The 18,136-nt window shown below is 45.6% G+C and overlaps 1 protein-coding gene across 1 annotated transcript in view; it reads right to left on the reverse strand.

Annotated features, from left to right (window-relative positions):
• TRPM1 (transient receptor potential cation channel subfamily M member 1) overlaps positions 1-18,136 on the reverse strand; it is a 116,942-nt gene that overhangs the window by 45,537 nt on the left and 53,269 nt on the right. Inside the window, exons 9-17 of the mRNA XM_032621675.1 lie at positions 16,794-16,968; positions 16,237-16,360; positions 14,810-14,882; positions 14,039-14,139; positions 6,742-6,915; positions 5,514-5,648; positions 4,714-4,764; positions 1,821-1,961; positions 908-937 (exon numbers count right to left, since the gene is read on the reverse strand). Of these exons, the coding sequence (XP_032477566.1) occupies positions 908-937; positions 1,821-1,961; positions 4,714-4,764; positions 5,514-5,648; positions 6,742-6,915; positions 14,039-14,139; positions 14,810-14,882; positions 16,237-16,360; positions 16,794-16,968 (1,004 nt within the window). The remainder of the gene's footprint in view (positions 1-907; positions 938-1,820; positions 1,962-4,713; positions 4,765-5,513; positions 5,649-6,741; positions 6,916-14,038; positions 14,140-14,809; positions 14,883-16,236; positions 16,361-16,793; positions 16,969-18,136) is intronic.

An 18,136-nucleotide genomic window follows, 5' to 3' on the forward strand; every position in this document is an offset into this window, starting at 1 on the left:
GAAGGTCGGTGTCAACTGTGAACACAGAATCAAAACCTACCCTGTATCCATACAGAAATTGGGATGCTAGTTGACTCTTGAATTTGAGAAGAGTCTTTACAATAGACAGTCTTAATATTCTGTGTTATGATATTTCTTTCACTCATTTATATATTTTCATGTCTAGTGCTTTTTTAAAATTAATTAATTAATTTTTTTGGCTGTGTTGGGTCTTCATTGAGGTGCACAGGCTTATCATTGCGGTGGCCTCTCTTGTTGCAGAGCACGGGCTCTAGGTGCGCAGGCTTCAGTAGTTGTGGCTTGTGGGCTCTAGAGCACAGGCTCAGTAGTTGTGGCTTAGTTGCTCCACCGCATGTGGGATCTTCCTGGACCAGGGCTCAAACCCATGTCCCCTGCATTGGCAGGAGGATTCTTAACCACTGCACCACCAGCTAAGTCCTAGTGCTTTGTTCTTGAGTTTCCTTGTTAAGGTTATTTCTGGATACTTTTGTCCTATTATGAGGAAACTTTGTCAATGTGTCTGGGTTTTCTAGAAACCAAATTTTTTTGCCGATGATAATTTTCCCCCTTTCTAAAGTATCCTTCCTTTATTTATTTTTTCATGTGGTAAAATTCCCAGAACACTTTTAAAAACCAGTGGGGTTAATGATGCCAACAATAATGGATGTGGCTTGACTTGTTCTTGATTTTGATAAAAATGAATTGGGTGGCTTTTACCTTTTAAAACATGTCTGTGATCTTTTTTTACATAATTTGACTAAATCATCCAAGTAAATTTTGGTGTGTGGTGTAGTGGATTTATTCATAGAAAACAAACTTGTGCAATTTTATGTTAAATACAAAACGAAGCGGGCTCCATATACTTGACCACAATATCATAAAGCCATTGGAAACAAGTCCTACTTACTTCCATTCCCAGAAGTTTGAGAGCTTTAGGCTGCATAATGAAAGGGGAAAAAAAATGAATGGAATCAGATAACTGATGTTATGATACTGGGGGTTGTACATTAGTAATATCTTTAGTAGCAATAATAATAGATTAAAAAGTACTTGGTACCGTTAACAATTAAGGACAAACCCAAGGAAAGGAAACGCTTTAATATGGAACCTCTGCTTCTGTCAGCCCAGGTCAGGTGAGGAGAGAGATGTGCAGACATGGGACCCGCATCCCAGGTAGAAGCAGAGAAGTTCACCCACAGAGGAGACACAGAGCTATGGAGCTCTGAGCGCGGGCGAGGCGAGGTCTTCATGGAAGATCTCACACGTGAATTGGGCTTGCGGCACACATGGGGTTTTGATGGGGGAAGATGCCGCAGACACAGTAGTAGAGTTTGATTCTGGCAGTGGTACATGGTTGCCCACAACAAGGTGGGGACGGCTGGGGAGAGTCTTAGATGCTGTGATCATGAGCTTGACAGTGCTTCGTCAGGCGCTGGGGATCCTCGGGAATTTTTGAGCAGGGAGTGCACTGTTGGGTCCCTCGTTTTGGAGAACTGGGGCGGGTCCAGCGGTAGGATGGATGGGAGAGGGCAGAGACAAGGAAGCCTGGGAATAAGGCTATTGCAAACAAAGGATGGGGCAGGGGCAAGTGCTGGGCTGGGCGGCCCCACGAGCTGAGGGAGGAAGGTGCGTGGTGAAGCCTGGGCGTCTGGAGGCATGCTGAGACCTCCCACCGAGAGCCACTGCGGGAGGACGGGCAGGTTTGCTGGGGGATGGGGTGATGAGCTCGGCTTTGAAGCGGCTGAGTTATTAGAAAGGCTAGCAAGGAACCACATGTGATTCTGGGAACCACAGAACACCACGTGTTCACTGAGTCCTACCCTCTTGGGTCCAAACAGGTTGTTGTAAAGGGTCCGGAAGCCCTTCCTTGTGTAGTTGCAGCGGTAGGCGCCCCCCATGAGGTACTCCAGCACGAGCCCAATGTCTATGAGGCTGATGTGGTAATCGGGTGGAAGGTTGCCCTGTAAGAAAAGAAGCTGTGTCTCAGGCCCTGCGAGAAGGGACCCACAGCGTGGACTTCGGCAACACCTCGGCATCATGGTCATTCCTGCCTACGACGTGAAAGTTAGTGGTACCAATGGGGCATTAAACAATCTTCAGTCTGTTTCCACAGGATTGTGGGAGATAAGGGGGTAAACCATGTTCCAGAAAATGGGTTAGACTTCCCAATGAGAAGAATTAGAAGTACATGAGGCTGGAGGGGAGAGGCCTGGGCTTGTCCGTGAGCTCAGACAGAATGGCCTGTAATGTGCATTTAAACATAAGGGAAAGAAAAGAACATATATATAAAGAATGTATATATGTGTAATTGAATCACTTTGCTGTACGGCAGGAATTAACCCAACATTATAAACTATGCTTCCATAAAAAAGAATATTAAAAATGTATATAAATGTATAACTGAATCATGCTGTACAGCAGAAATTAACACATTGTAAATCAACTATGCTTTGATAAAAAAATATTGATTAAGGAAAAAATACGTAAAGGAAAGATGGTGGAGCTGCTGCAAAGAGCAGATTCATTTTGTTGAGAAGGTGCTTTGACAGCTGCTTGCAGGGGAGAATCCAGTTTCGGGGGGCTGGCGTCCAGATTTTCTGCAGAAGGAGGGAATGAGCAGCGTGGCAGGCAGGAGCACTCTGTGGAAGACCGTGGGCGGAGAGAATATCCCTGGGGCCGGGAACTTTCTAGGGAAATCTTCACATGGTGCCCTGTGACTTTCTGGGGGACTCCTCAGATCTCAGTGAGAACACAAACACTGCAAACTCTCTGATGTGCCCGGGAGTCGGTGAAGGGGCAGAGTCCTGCAGCAGAATGGAAGAGGCTGTGTTGAGATAAAGGTAGCGTGTGGCTGGAGGGGAGGAGGGCAGAGGGGCATCCATGCATCTGTAAGTCGGTCATTGACGCCAGAGGGCAGCTGGCTTATCCAGGAGGCAGAGCTGACTGGTCCATTATGAGGATGTTTTGCTATGCGCTGTTTCCTGCTTGGTTAATTTCCTATGGCTGAAATGATGGTAGAAACCTGGGGTCTGTCCCATGGAGGCTACACCTTCCAAATGTCCTCCCTGTACATGAGGGCTGAATCCTTCACTCAGCCATCGCAAGTCCGTTCAGCCCCTACCGTGATCCTTGACCAAGTCGGGGATTCCATATGAGGGGATAAGGAGGTACAGCCCTGCCTTGGGGAGCTTGCTGTTTTGGGGGAAAAGGGCCAAGCCACCCGCAGTCCCGATGCAGCAGCATGTTCAGGCCCCCACTCTGCTAGGGTGGCCGGGTGGCCAGGTGGGAGGGTGAGAAAGGGCTTCCTGTGGAGGTAGGAGTGGGCAGAACAGGGGCTGTAGGGGCCAACGGGGGAGAGCACTGCAGATGTGAGACGGGCACGGCCCTGGGACAGAACACGTGTGGTGGGTATGTGTTAGGCCCAGTGGGTGCAAGTTTCTTAGCAGGAGCTTGAATTTCATGAGACATGGAGGCTTTTAAGTGGGGGCGGCCTGTGTCTGGGGAGGGTGGGAGGAGGAGGATGGAAGCCACTTAGGAGAGACGTGGTTGGGTCTACACTTGAGTAGCTGTGGCTTTTGAATGTTAGTGCTTCTGAATCTAAGAAATCTGTGTAAGTGGGAAACAAGGGCACTCACTGGTCTCTCTGGGTTTCCAGATCCACTGATTCTGCTCTGATCCAATGAGTGTGCATAGTAAAAGCCAAGTTCTCACATTAGCAGAATTAGATATTTGTATGAGGTCTGACCAGCCTATCTGGGACTCTGGCTGAAGGCCCTCTTCTCTCCTTTGCGTTACTTCCTTCTGCTCAGAACATGAGTACATGCCCTGCACCCTGCATGCCAGGGACTGCACAGGACAGAACAGGGAGTGGATGGGATCCTACAAGAAGGCAGACTCTAAGGCATTAGCAGCGCTGGGGATGGGGGAAAGCATCTATCACTTACTAAAGAGGAAACAGAAAGAACCAAGAACTGCTGCACAGGACACACAGAATGACATGAGGCCCATCCTGCTGGGACTTCTGGAAAGAGGCACCGTGAAGGGGCGAGGGGCAGATCTGAAACACGTGGAGCGTGGGGGCTCTGGGCAGCAGTGAGGAGCCCACCCCTTGGCTGGCGCTCCTGCCTTGGTGAGGGGGCCAACCCACCGTCAAACAGTCATTCAGCGCGAGCCCATTGTGTGTGGGATGAACATTTCATTTAAAGAAGATGACATTTTTTAAAAGTAAACTCTTTTCATGGAGAGAGGAATTCATGACTTCTTATGCCTCCCATAAGATGACAACACATTTGGAAATTTTAAAAATTGCTTTAAAAAATGTCTCATTAAGACACAGTCAGACCTACTAGAGAATGGACTTGAGGACACGGGGAGGGGGGAGGGTAAGCTGTGACAAAGTGAGGGAGTGGCATGGACATATATAAACTACCAAATGTAAAATAGATAGCTAGTGGGAAGCAGCCGCATAGCACAGGGAGATCAGCTCGGTGCTTTGTGACCACCTAGAGGGGTGGGATAGGGAGGGTGGGAGGGAGGGAGACGCAAGAGGGAAGAGATATGGGAACATATGTATATGTAGAGCTGATTCACTTTGTTATAAAGCAGAAACTAACACACCATTGTAAAGCAATTATACTCCAATAAAGATGTTAAAAAAAAAATGTCTCATTGAAAGACGTCACCAGGTAAAGGACTATGAAAGAGCAGACTGACCTTTTTTACATCCCTCACCAGCAAATGAAGTGTGTTTGGTGGACCCAGTCTCTGAAAGAGAAACATTCAGCCATATTAAATATGTTTTTCTGTTCAACTTTTGGAGTAAAATCCAACTCTACTTTATAGAATTAATGAAGTCCTGTGTCTTTTACAAGACAGGACTAGGACTGGTCATGGGTAAGAAGTATCCCACATGTTCAAAAATATGTTAAACACCTTTTATTGAATTATTTTAAAGAGCATCTTAGGATGTACTATATTTTCTTAACAGTTCATCAAGCTTCAGCAAGCAACCACCCAGGACCACTTGTGCTACTTAAAATTTTAGAATGGGGAAGGAAATGTACATTCTCAAAATTCACATGGTAATAATACAAGCCAAGAGGATTTCATCCAAACGCTTTCATTCTAATATCAGGAGCTCCTTGCTGTGCAAACTCAGTTTTCCATTTTTCACCGAAGCCTCATAAAACGTGGGAGTCCCCAGGAACAAATGACTGCTCACCCCGGGATCTTTTCACTCTGCTAATGACTCCGGGGGCTGGACTCTTTCTTTGTATAAACTTGTCTTCGTGCACCACCCCTGAGTTAATGCTACAGACAGGGGTGCTGGCTAGCATGGTGGCGGTGGGTGAAGATGGGACCATCCGCCAAGCCCGCGTGTCAGGTGAGAGCAGTGGTCCTTAAATGATGGACCTCCCGCTGAAGCCGTGTTCTGATGAGGACGCTCCTCCAAGTGCATTCTTGCATCCCCAGGGCTAGCTCCCCTCCGCCCTCCCTCCTTCTGGACCACTCACGGTGTTATAAAGCTCTTCCAGCCTCGGGATGGTGAGAAAATGCTGCATGTTGACTCCATTTTCAATCAGGAGCTTCACAAAGTCCACTCGGTCTAAGACCAGCGCGTCCAACATGGCCTGCTCCAGAGCGTTCACCTGTGTGAGCCCAGGAGAGGGGCGTGAGTGCCTCAGGAGGGACAGGGACACTGGGCAGGGGACCCTGGAAGCTCTCGGAAAGCCTCTTCAGGCCCCCAGACCCAGAGCATCCTGAACAAGGCTCTCTTTACCTTTTGTCCTGAGTAAACATGCCCCATTGCCCCCTCCTTCCTTCTCAGTTTGTCCCTAGGTGTCCTATCAAAGCATCACAGATGGATACATTTAATACAAAGTGAAAAATGTTCAAAATGACAGCCAAACTGGTGCTGCTCTCTAGTTATCAGGTTTTTTAAAAAAATTAAAATAGAGTTGATTAGCTTTTCTTGTAATGTAAACATGAGAAGGAAATTCAAAATAAAACTGCAATCAGTGTTTGAGTCTCCAAGCTCGGATCTCCATATACAATGTTTTTCTGAGGTGGTAGACTGTAACATTTTATCTACTATTAGTTATCATTTGTGTCTCTACCCTTCAACAATGGTGGAACCTGCAGTGCTCAATGTAACGTGAGGTTTTGCTGGAGAGAATGTTTCCTTGACTGAGAACTACCCGCTGTGGGCATGCCGCGGGTCACCAGGGTGAGTGACCGCGATGGTGCCATTCACAGGACACCGCAGAGGCCCAGCGCCCTGTCTTGCTGTGTCCTGACAGCAGCAAGGCCAGAACCACAGGTGGTGCGTGTCTCAGCCTCCCAGCCCAGCCAACTGCAGTTACCCATGCATCCCTATCACAGGCTCCATCTTTTGTCCTCGAGCTGCATTTGTTCACTATTGATTTGTTTCCCGTGTTTCCAGCAACAAACATCCAAATGTCTACAGGCGGAGAAAGGCACTGGTGGGCAAGGTGACCGGGGCCTCCCCTGTGAGTGACTTCATTCTCCCCCAAAGCAGGACTGTTTGGCATTTGTGACATCCTGCCAGCCACTTGAAATACTGACACTGTCCCATCAATGCTTCATCACTGCCTCCTGGGCTCGGGGCCCCGGGTGGGGCTGTGGCAGAGGCAGCAAGAACTGCCCCCTTCCCTGGAGGAGGGTGACTGGCTCCAAGGTCCCCAGGAGCCTGGGAAGCGGGAGCAGACATGTCCCACGTACCCAGTTCAGCAGCTCGAGCTTTCGGGGGTCAGTTTCTTCCTCCACCTCCTCTTTCACCTTCCCTTTCTTCTTGCCTTTTCCTTTTCCTCTGCCCCCCTTGGTGGTCGCTGTGGGTGGCTTCTTCTCCTTCTCCATGACCTTGCTGTCCGTTGGGGGGGCCAGGCTTCCCAGGGGCTGCAGTCCACAGCAGGCAGAGTTGGGAAAGGGATTAAAGCCGACCCATGTCCCAGGACAAGTGCACAGACCGCCCCTCCCCTCTGCATGCACACGCTCACACACACATGCACACACATAAGTACACATGCACCCACATACTGGTGCACACACAGATACACATGCACACACACTTGTGCAAACGTGAGCACCCATGCACAGACACGCACGCAGGCACACATACTTGTGACCACACACACGCACACACACTCAGCTGTTGCAGGCCTGGCTGCCTGATGGAGAGGCTCCTGATTTCGTGACCGTCTGTTACTTATATGCTTGACGAAGTGCACTCATGTACTTAAAGTGGCTGAAGTTTTGACTGAGCGTGTTTTTGCCCAAAGGAAAGGGTGCTGAGAGGTAAGTTTAAAGGCGCCAAAGAGAAGTGTCTGTGACAGCTGATGAAGACCAGAGAAGACAATTGTGAAGGGGTCAGGGCTTCCCTGGTGGTGCAGTGGTTAAGAACCCACCTGCCAATGCAGGGGACACAGGTTTGAGCCCTGGTCCGGGAAGATCCCACATGCCACGGAGCGACTAAGCCTGTGAGACACAACTACTGAGCCTGGGTACCACAACTACTGAAGCCCGTGCGCCTAGAGCCCGTGCTCCGCATCAAAGAGAAGCCACTGCAATGAGAAGCCCGCACCACACAACGAAGAGTAGCCCCCGCTCGCCACGACGAGAGAAAGCCCATGTGCAGCAGTGAAGACCCAACGCAGCCAAAAATAAATAAATTAATTAAAAAAAAAAAAGAATTCTAGAAAGACTACAGAGTCATAGGCACATAGTTGATGGAGAACTTCAACTATTAAAGGAAGACCTGAGAGACCGTATACTTGATTGTGGGGGAGACAAAGAAGGACTTTTGGTTCCGGGTTGTGGTCTTGATCTCATGTTTCCTGCTTTCCCTCTTTTCCCATGGAAATGACAGCAGGAAACAGAGGACTATGGAAAAGAAAAATTCATTTCAGGGAGAAGAGGCAAACCAGAGCCATTAAGATGTTTCTGGAAATGCTGTTGGGTAGTTAAAGCTGTGGTGAGGCAGCTGAAGCCCAGGATGAGTAATGTGGGGGTAATAGTGGAGGTGGGACCAGATTTCCAAAGAGGGAGAATTAATGGTGGGTAGAAAGCATGGTGATTAGTAAAGGACTGTCTACAGAGCAGGAGACCACCCATCCTCTCTCATATGTCACGCCCCCTCCCCAGTGGGTGGATGCAGAGCAACTCTACTCCTGGGCTTCACCCCAGGCAGAACCTGGAAGAATGTCCTGGGCGGGTCTTGCACTGTTGGTGGGAATGTATATTGATACAGCCAATTTGGAGAACAGTATGGAGGTTCCTTAAAAAACTAAAAATAGAACTACCATATGACCCAGCAATCCCACTACTGGGCATATACCCTGAGAAAACCGTAATTCAAAAAGAGTCATGTACCCCAATGTTCACTGCAGCTCTATTTACAATAGCCAGGACATGGAAGCAACCTAAGTGTCCATCGACAGATGAATGGATAAAGAAGACGTGGCACATATATACAATGGAATATTACTCAGCCATAAAAAGAAACAAAATTGAGTTATTTGTAGTGAAGTGGATGGACCTAGAGTCTGTCATACAGAGAGTGAAGTAAGTCAGAAAGAGAAAAACAAATACCATATGCTAACCATATATATGGAATCTATAAAAAAAGAAAAAAAGATTATGAAGAACCTAGGGGCAGGACAGGAATAAAGATGCAGATGTAGAGAATGGACTTGAGGACATGGGGAGGGGGAAGGGTAAGCTGGGACAAAGTGAGAGTGGCATGGACATATATACACTACCAAATGTAAAATAGATAGCTAGTGGGAAGCAGCTGCATAGTACAGGGAGATCAGCTCGGTGCTTTGTGACCACTTAGAGGGGTGGGATAGGGAGGGTGGGAGGGAGACACAAGAGGGAGGCGATATGGGGATATATGTATACGTATAGCTGATTTACTTTGTTATAAAGCAGAAGGTAACACACCATTGTAAAACAATTATACTCTAATAAAGATGTTAAAAAAAAAAAAGGCAGGGTCTGCATAGGGAGGTCCAGCGCCACACCAGCCTGCTCCAATCTGCAGAGGGCAAAGAAAAGCTGTTCAGTAGACAACCCCCTCCTAAATGGGTAACTCTTGGTCAGTCCATCTAGTGAGGAGAAAAACCTATTTGTAAAATAGGCTCCTTATACTAATTATTCAGTCCCATTCCTCACTCTGAAATGGGGATAGGCAAGCAAGGATCTGCAACAGAAAAGGACAAAATGAACAATGGGAACAGCTGACCAGGGAGAAAATAGAGATAATTCAGGGAACAGGAGAGGACTTAAAAAAAATACAATTTGTATCCTCAGATATTGCATTCATGAGATGAAAACAGGCTGACATGAAAATGGAACCATCAGAAAACAAGAAAGCTTTCTCAGACATCAAAAATAGGATTGCCTGGGCTTCCCTGGTGGCGCAGTGGTTGAGAGTCCACCTGCCGATGCAGGGGACACGGGTTCGTGCTCTGGTCTGGGAAGATCCCACATGCCGCGGAGCGGCTGGGCCCGTGAGCCATGGCTGCTGAGCCTGCGTGTCCGGAGCCTGTGCTCCGCAAGGGGAGAGGCCACAACAGTGAGAGGCCTGCATACCGCAAAAAAAAAAAAAAAAAAAAAAATAGGATTGCCTACATTTAAAAAAATAGCACAAAAAATGCTAAGGAAAATGTTGCGATTTCCAAAAACCTACAGCAAAATGATAGAGAGACAGAAATGATAAAATGGAGGATCAGCCCAAGGGAACCAACATTTGCTTAACTTATAGGAATTCCAGAGGAAGAGAAAGAGAGAAAATGAAGGCTGAAATACTCAAAGAAGCGGTAGAAGAAAATTTCACAGAGCTGGGGAAAGACTTGGTCTTTACCATAAAGGGGCCTCTGACAGCCAAGCAGAATGAATGGCACATGAGTGGCCATATGAGTCCTTGAGTTTGCTGTCTCTGTACATTTCATTCTCATTTGTTTGAAATAGAACATATGTCCTTGTGAAATTTCTAAACACTGAAGATAAAGAGCAGACCTCAAACTACATCTGAGAGAAGACAGTGGTTCATCTTAATTGGAGGAGGATCACATGGCAACCATGAGCCTGGTGTGTGGCAGAGTGTTTTCAGACGTGTAAAGACAGAGAATGGTTATCTTCCCACACATGTTCATGAAAAAAATTACTTGAAGATCTACTGCAGCGAAATGAAAAAGAAATCTGAGAGAGAGAAAGACATGGAATGCGGGAAGAAATGAGCCTGTCTGACAACACACTGCAGGGGTGTCTGATGTGGTCAGCTGCACAGCAAACTTTGAGAGCATCCAGAGAAACACGAGGCTTTGAAAGATTCTACAAGAAGAAAGGGAATTGCACTCAGTGGACAGTAATAATTAAAAGAATAGATCGTCTTAATGATGTGAGGCATATGCTATGAAGAAAAAAGAGAATCAATTTGGAAATGCAAGGGAAAGCAAACATCTAGCTATTCAAATAAGTCATGGTCCAAATACGAAGGAAACTCAAAGGTCCCATAATTTTAAACAATGGATGGACTGTAGAAACCTTGATGCTTGTTGTATTTTCCTTTGTGTGGCCCAGGTGATTGACCCAGGGCTACCTTTCTTTCTCTTTGAGTTCAGCCATAATGTTAGGTTCAGCAGTGAACAATCTGTACAGAATCACAGTAAAGTCTTCTGGTTTCTCCATTTTTAGAATCAACATAAAGACCTAGTATGCAGGGTGGGGGTGGGTGAAGTGGATGAAGATGGTGAAAAGATACAAACATCCAGTTATACAATAAATGTCTTGGGATGTAATGTACAGCACGGTGACTACAGCTAATAATACTGTATTGTGTATTTGAAAGGTGCTAAGAGAGTAGATCTTAAAAGTTCTTATTACAAGAGAAAACACTGTAACTGTGTGTGGTGATGGATGTTCACTAGACTTATTGTAATGATCATTTCATAATTTATACAAATATCGAATCTTTACTTTGTACACCTAAAACTAATACATCATACGTCAATTATATCTCAATTAAAAAATATAAACAATGAGGACCTACTGTATAGCACAGGGAACGAGATTCAATATCTTATAATAAGCTTTAATGGATAAGAATCTGAAAATGATTATATACATAATAACTGAATTATACATGTGCTGTACACCTGAAACTAACACATTGTAAATCAACTATACTTCAATTTTTTAAAAAAGAAAAATTATGCATGTCTTAAATGAGAATTATATTAGAAGTTTATTTGAAACTTGTCCCTCCTTTATTGAGGTTAAAAATATATCTGATCATAAATAAATAAATACCATAATGAGATACTACTACATATCACTAGAATAGTTAAAATTAAAAAAAAATCTGTCAATACCAAATATTGGCAAGGACATAGAGAAACTCTCCTTACACTGCTGGTGGGAATGTAAAATGCTACAGCTGCCTTGGAAAACAGACACGCAGTTTCTTAAAAAGGTAAACATACATTTTCCATCTACCTGGCAAATCCATTCCTAGCTATCGACTGAAGAGAAATGGAAACATACGTCCACATAAGACCTGCACATAAATGTACACAGCAACATAATTCATTGTTCTTAGTCAAGAACTGGAAGCAAATACCCAGTTAAAAAAATAAAAATAAAAATCCAGGTAAAAAAATAAAAATAAAAAGGACCACTATGAAAATGTGATGATTAAAGAGTGAGACATAAACAGACCTGAGTGAGGATTACAAAACGACGTGTAAACATCAACCATCTCCATCATGTAGAAGATGAGGTTGACCCAAGTAGGAACACTGACGGTGTAGGGAAAGGAAGGTGATGTGTAGAGCCACTAATTTCCTCATTTTACAACGTGGGAGCCTAACGTTGATGAAGCAAGTTGATGGTTCAAAGCTATCATGATAACCAATAAGAGAATTAAACATACAGGCATCAAACACAGGAGGGGCAAAGCAGGCAGGGCAAGCGAGCTACTGCCTTCTCTTTCCAAGTGGAGAATTGAAAGACACATCTACAACGTGATTAATCGAGAAAGTGATAAAACATGTTACGTCAACGAACCGAGGCCACCGTCAGGAAAACAGAACACGGGGACAGTTGAGTGCCTTTGGGAGGTGGGGTGTGAGGGTTCTGTTTTTCACGGTACACTCTGCTCTGTTATTTGCTTTTCAAACCATATTTATGCATCCACTGGATAATAGAAAGCAAAAAACACTAAGCAACATGAAAAAGGAGGTTGGAGAATATTTAATGCCAACATAAGAGTGAAAAAATGAAATTATAAAACACATACGGTATTGCTGAATTTTTCTATGGGGGGCAGTCATGAGTGATTGTTTCTTTCATCTTGCCTGTCTGTATTTTCTATGCTTTCTGGGAATTACTTATTGCTTTTGTAACAAAAAGATGGATGAAGGCCGTTGCTTCAGGCCAGGTAGGGCCTGTGTGTGTGGCCCGTTCCCTGGGTCAGGTCCTTTCTGTAATCTTGAAAGCCTGGCCCTCTCTGTGGCTGACTTAGGACCTCGTCCTCAGAAAGCTGCCATTCGAAAAGAAAAAAAGCAAACAAAAGCCGGGATCCCTCTTACTGAGTAGCTGGTCTCTGGGAGCTCATGACAGAGCCCTTTTTTGCAATCCTTTCTGGAATCTCTTAGATTCTCTGCCACAGCAAGCTGCCTCATAACCATTCATGGAGCAATTCACTTTGCTCTCAAGTCCTTTACCAACAGTGTTAAAAACAGGAGATTCAAAAGGAATTAAAATATTTAAGGTGTTGTGCTATTCTTCTTAATTTGCGTAGTTCAGTAAACAACATGCACAAGCCACACCCCCAACCCTGTATCTTATTCCTTTAATACACTCATCTGATTCCTTAAATTCTTCACGCTAATTAAATAAAGGGTGAGTGTGAAAAATGAAATGCCTTTTGCAGGGATATACCAGGCCGGTTTTGAGAAATATGGTTTTTAAAGTCCGACATGAACCCTCTAGATATTCCAAACTCCTTTTGAAGCAGCAGAGCCTGTTTTGCAAACAAAAATTTACCCTGAGTCCCAATCTACAAAACCCATCAAAGAAGCTGCTTTTTTAAAAAAATTAATTTTTAAAAATTGAAGTATAGTTGACTTACAATGTTAATTTCTGCTATACAGTTATAAACATATATATATATATATATATATATATATATATACACTTTTTCATATTCTTTTCCATTATGGTTTACCCCAGGATATTGAATATAGTTCCCCTTGCTATACAGTAGGACCTTGCTGTCCATCCATTCTATATATAATAGTTTGCATCTGCTAATCCCAACCTCCCAATCCATCCCTCCCCCACACCCCTCCCCCTGGCAACCACAAGTCTGTAAAGAAGCTGCTTTGATTGAAGGAGTGAGAGGCTAAAAGCTGCTCATCACCCCACACACACCACACCACACCCACGTACAACCACACACACACACAGATCCCACGGACATACACCACATGCATGGTAAACCATAGCACAATCACACACCACACATCCACACACACATTGAACAACCTACACATGTGCTACACACAGATACACACACACAATACACCAAACCACACACACACACACCACATCCCAAAGGCTATACACAAAGGTCACACTCACAGAGTGTGGGTTTCACGGAACATAATTTGAAAAATTAATGCTTTCAATGCAATCATTGTATTTCATTTTAATGAGCTATTTTCTTTCTTCTTTTTCTTTAAAAGGGTAAAAACCCATGTTCACCAGCAATGATAAAATATTTAGTGCTCTTTCTTCAAGAGCACTGGTCTGAATCTGAAGTTAGTGCTAGGAGCTCTTCTTGCTGGTTCTTTGAAATGAAACAACATTTCCTAATAATCCTAAAGATTAGACATCGGGTCATCAGAAAGCCCAGATAATTTCCTGAGATCCACGACACAAGGGAGAACATATTAATGCATCCTCTGTACAAAGTCATGACAAATGGTATGAATTGAAAAACACTTAGTTTCACCGGCCAGCGGGGCCCAAAGACAAAGATCTGGCTCCGAGCTATGTCCACGCGGTTCCAAGCCAGCGCCAAGCTCAGCTGGTCCCGAGCTGATGCGTTTGTGCCTGGAAGGCAAGAGATGGGGCACTACTCACTCCATGCCTGGGTCGCCTGGGGGTGACAGGGGCTGGGTGGGGAACACAGGCTTCCCCAGGCTGGCTCAGCATCAGCCTGGAAATAAGCACGGCTGCCTTTTCTCTGGCCCCTGAGGGATCACTCAGGCCCCAAAGCCGAGGAACAGCTCAGCACTACCAAGCAGCCAGCCTGATGGTGACCCCCGCCCCTTTCCTCCAGCCCCCTCCCCTTCCCAGTGGAGCAGAGAGGTGACCCCATGAGCAGCCAGGTGGCAGCTGTCGTTAGGAGTGGGCCGGGGAAACTGGACAGAGCACTGCGAGATGCAGGGATCGCAAATGAAAAATAATTTCACGCTTACCCTCTGTGAGTTCAAACCTGTAATGAGCTAGTTACAGAAAGAAACTGGTTCTTGACTTCAGCCCATCATGGTCCATTGGCCCACCAAGAAAAGTCCCCCTCCCAAGAAACCCATTTCGGGCCCGATCGTTTTACCACGGCTTTATCCTGAGATAATTTCTAGGCAGCCTGGCGGGCTCGGGGTTCCATCCCCAGCAGACACAGTTCCTGGTGGGAGGAGGGGGGAGGGGTTTCCCAGCCACAAGCAGAGCTCCGGGGAGGCCAGCATGAAAGGACAGGAGTGGCTGTTTCCTGAGAGCTCACCTTTCAGCAGGGCGGTTAAAATTGCCATTTCGATGTCTTGCTGACCCTCGGAACCCATTCTAAACACAGTGACCTGCAAACAGATTAATCGTGAAAACACTGAGTAAAGCAAAGTGGAAAACAAGAGGGAGAATTGGGGAGTTGCTTAAAAAGGACCACAAACAAGATGTGGCATGACAGATGAATGGATAAAGAAGATGTGGCACATGTATACAATGGAATATTACTCAGCCATAAAAAGAAATGAAATTGAGTTATTTGTAGTGAGGTGGATGGACCGACAGTCTGTCATACAGAGTGAGGTAAGTCAGAAAGAGAAAAACAAATACCATATGCTAACACATATATATGGAATCTAAAAAATAATGGTTCTGATGAACCTAGGGGCAGGACAGGAATAAAGACACAGACATAGAGAATGGACTTGAGGACATGGGGAGGGGCAAGGATTAGCTGGGACGAAGTGAGACAGGAGCATTGACATATATACACTACCAAATGTAAAATAGACAGCTAGTGGGCAGCAGCCGCATAGCACAGGGAGATCAGCTCCGTTCTTTGTGATCACCGAGAGGGGTGGGATAGGGAAGGTGGGAGGGAGACGCAAGAGGGAGGGGATATGGGGATATGTGTATACATAGAGCTGATTCACTTTGTTATACAGCAGAAACACAACACTAAAGCAATTATACTCCAATAAAGATGTTAAAATAAATGAATAACTAACTAAATAAAAAGGACCACAGAGTCTGACGCTAATGCAGCAATCCCGAGAGCGACGTGATTTTACACCAGGTGCTTCTGATTCAGAAAGAACAGCATTGCTCGTCCTGATTTTGAATCCTTGCCTGGATCTTATTTTATTCTTTACCCCATCTGGAGCTGAGGGAGCTCATGCAGGATGTACGTGTCAATCTCTAAATGGCTATTGAAGATGATAAAGTCATCTCTACTCAGATTTGATATATCTGTAGGAAACGTGTAGATTTAGAATTTCGAAGAGGCTGTCTTTCTGTGCAACGAGTGCCTCTTCCTTATAAGCATAATTAAGGATGCAAAGAGTGGGAGAAAATGAGTGTATTTGGTAGAATTTTGTAAGTACACCTGAAAGCATGGTATATGTCACTCCTTGATGCTTTGAATCTGATTGATATCATGAGCCTCAGAATTGTGGGATGTGGCCTGAAGTGCCCTGACATTTACAAGATCGGAAGCACCCGTGTCCCTCTTCCGAAGAGAATCTGCCTATGCTTAGCCTGCTTCCCGCACATGGACAGAACCACCAGTTGGGTCAGGATCTGTAAAATGCCTCTTGGAAAAGGGTGAATGGAAATAGGAACTACTCCATCCTGCACACATGGGCAGAATTAGAAAGGAAACATAATTCTCTCTGTGGAGCACTTGGGAAGTCAACTCAAGACACTTACAAGTTCTTTCTTTTTCATGCACTCCATGATCATCGCAAAGAGCTGATGCGATTGTGTCTTGTTGTAATTAAATGTTTTCTGAATGGTAACTAGAAGCTGGTCTCTGAGGGAGTCATTGATTATCCTGTTTGAAGGAAACGGGAAAGAGAAGAAAACAACACAGGTGAAATCTGTATGTGAATAAATCAGACATCTCTATGCCCGTCTGGTACCTTTGATTTGAAACTTTATCATTGGAGGATATCCCAGGATAGCAGACCCAAAAGGACTATAGTCAAAAACTGTGTTCACACTTGTCCTAAATTCCAGGCTTGTTGAAAAACTTAAAAGGGAAAATGCAGTTGGGAGAGAGCATTTTCCCTCCTGAGAAAGAATCCGTAAGAAACACCATGCTCCTCAGAGCTCCCTCACTTGCTGACCTTGGGAAGTGGGAGAGGAGGACTAGTAAGTCTTCCTTCTTTTACATTTTTGGAACAGCTAAATGGATCATGATTTCCTCCGGGCCTAACAAGAAGGCATTCAAAACCCCACCCTTTGTAACATATCAGAAATCTTACCCTCCTTCTTCAGAGTACTTGTGTGCAAAAGACAGGATGTCCGAGGCCCGGCCACTGCCGTCGCAGACCACCACGGGGACCGGAGGCTCTTCTCGGAGATACTCCAGGACCATGGAAACCACGTTCGGGCCCCCTTCCACCACGAGGCCCACGACGGGCACACCCTGCCCCAGTCCTGCAACACACGCCACACCCACATTCAGACCACGGTCATGGCCCCATCCGAGTGTTACCGACCAGGGTTCTTGGCCTTCCCCAATCAATAGAAATTGACCAGAAGCCAGACAAGAAATTCAGGCAAGGCTTTATTGGGGCCCCTGCTGCAGCGGGGGTGGCGGGAGCGAGAACAAACAACAGGTTCCCTTGCTTGCTTGCTCCCCGAGGGGGGGCAAGCTTGTTCCTTATATGGGGTGAGGGTAGGGGTGTGTCCATGGGTCAGGCCGGAGGGATGGTTTAGGTGTTTTGCCCACCCCTTAGGTGGTGTTGTGTGCAGGGGGCATGCACAGTACCCTGCTTTTGCTCCCGACCCCCTGTTTTTGCCCCAGGCTCTTCAAAAGTGGCCGTTGGCTTTTTTGGTCTCTTTGTATCTTTTAGGTCCAGAATTTGCCCCAACTGCCCGCATGAAAGCAGTTATTTTCAGTCCCATACAGTTTCTTAGTATTTTGTTGCTCCTGGAGAGGTGTGTCCATGTGCAAGCATTGCAGCACTGCAGCAAAGGGTCCCAGGTCCCAGCCTGTCTCAAGAGCACTCACTCTAAATCCTGAAACATGGTGAAGAGGAAAACCTTTAGGCCTGGAAGTATGCTTATATGAAGTTAGTGTTCACCAGGAGACTTGAAGGAACTCAGGATGTGATGACTGTTTACATTCTTTTATTCAAACCCCATATTATAGCCTTACTGGAAGAAGCAGAGCCTTTAAATTACAAACTTTCCAAAACATGTGGTTCAACTCCATGTATCACTCAACTGGCTTACGGACTACTTCAAGGTGAGATGTGAGAAACACGGGAGGCTCTTCTTGCTAAAAGAATACCTCCCTGCTGCCTTGCCCCAGGTGAAGTTCCCACCCTGGATGGCTGTCCCTTCAAGAATGACACAGCGAAAGGTGTCTGCACCAGCGATAGGAGAACTCCGTTCAATGCCTGGCCTCACATGTATTAGCCTTATGACATGGGGCCAATCACCAGGCCACCCTGAAGAGCAGGGAACCATCCGTAAAAGGTGAATCACCACAGGGCCTCCTCTACCTCCTAAAAGAGCAATAGATATAAAGTATAAGAAACTGTTCAGCTATCAAGGTCCTTGTCAACCTCAAGTGGTGTGTAAATATGCAGTGCCTTAG

Source organism: Phocoena sinus, chromosome 2 (assembly GCF_008692025.1).
Source record: "Phocoena sinus isolate mPhoSin1 chromosome 2, mPhoSin1.pri, whole genome shotgun sequence".
NCBI lineage: Eukaryota > Metazoa > Chordata > Mammalia > Artiodactyla > Phocoenidae > Phocoena > Phocoena sinus.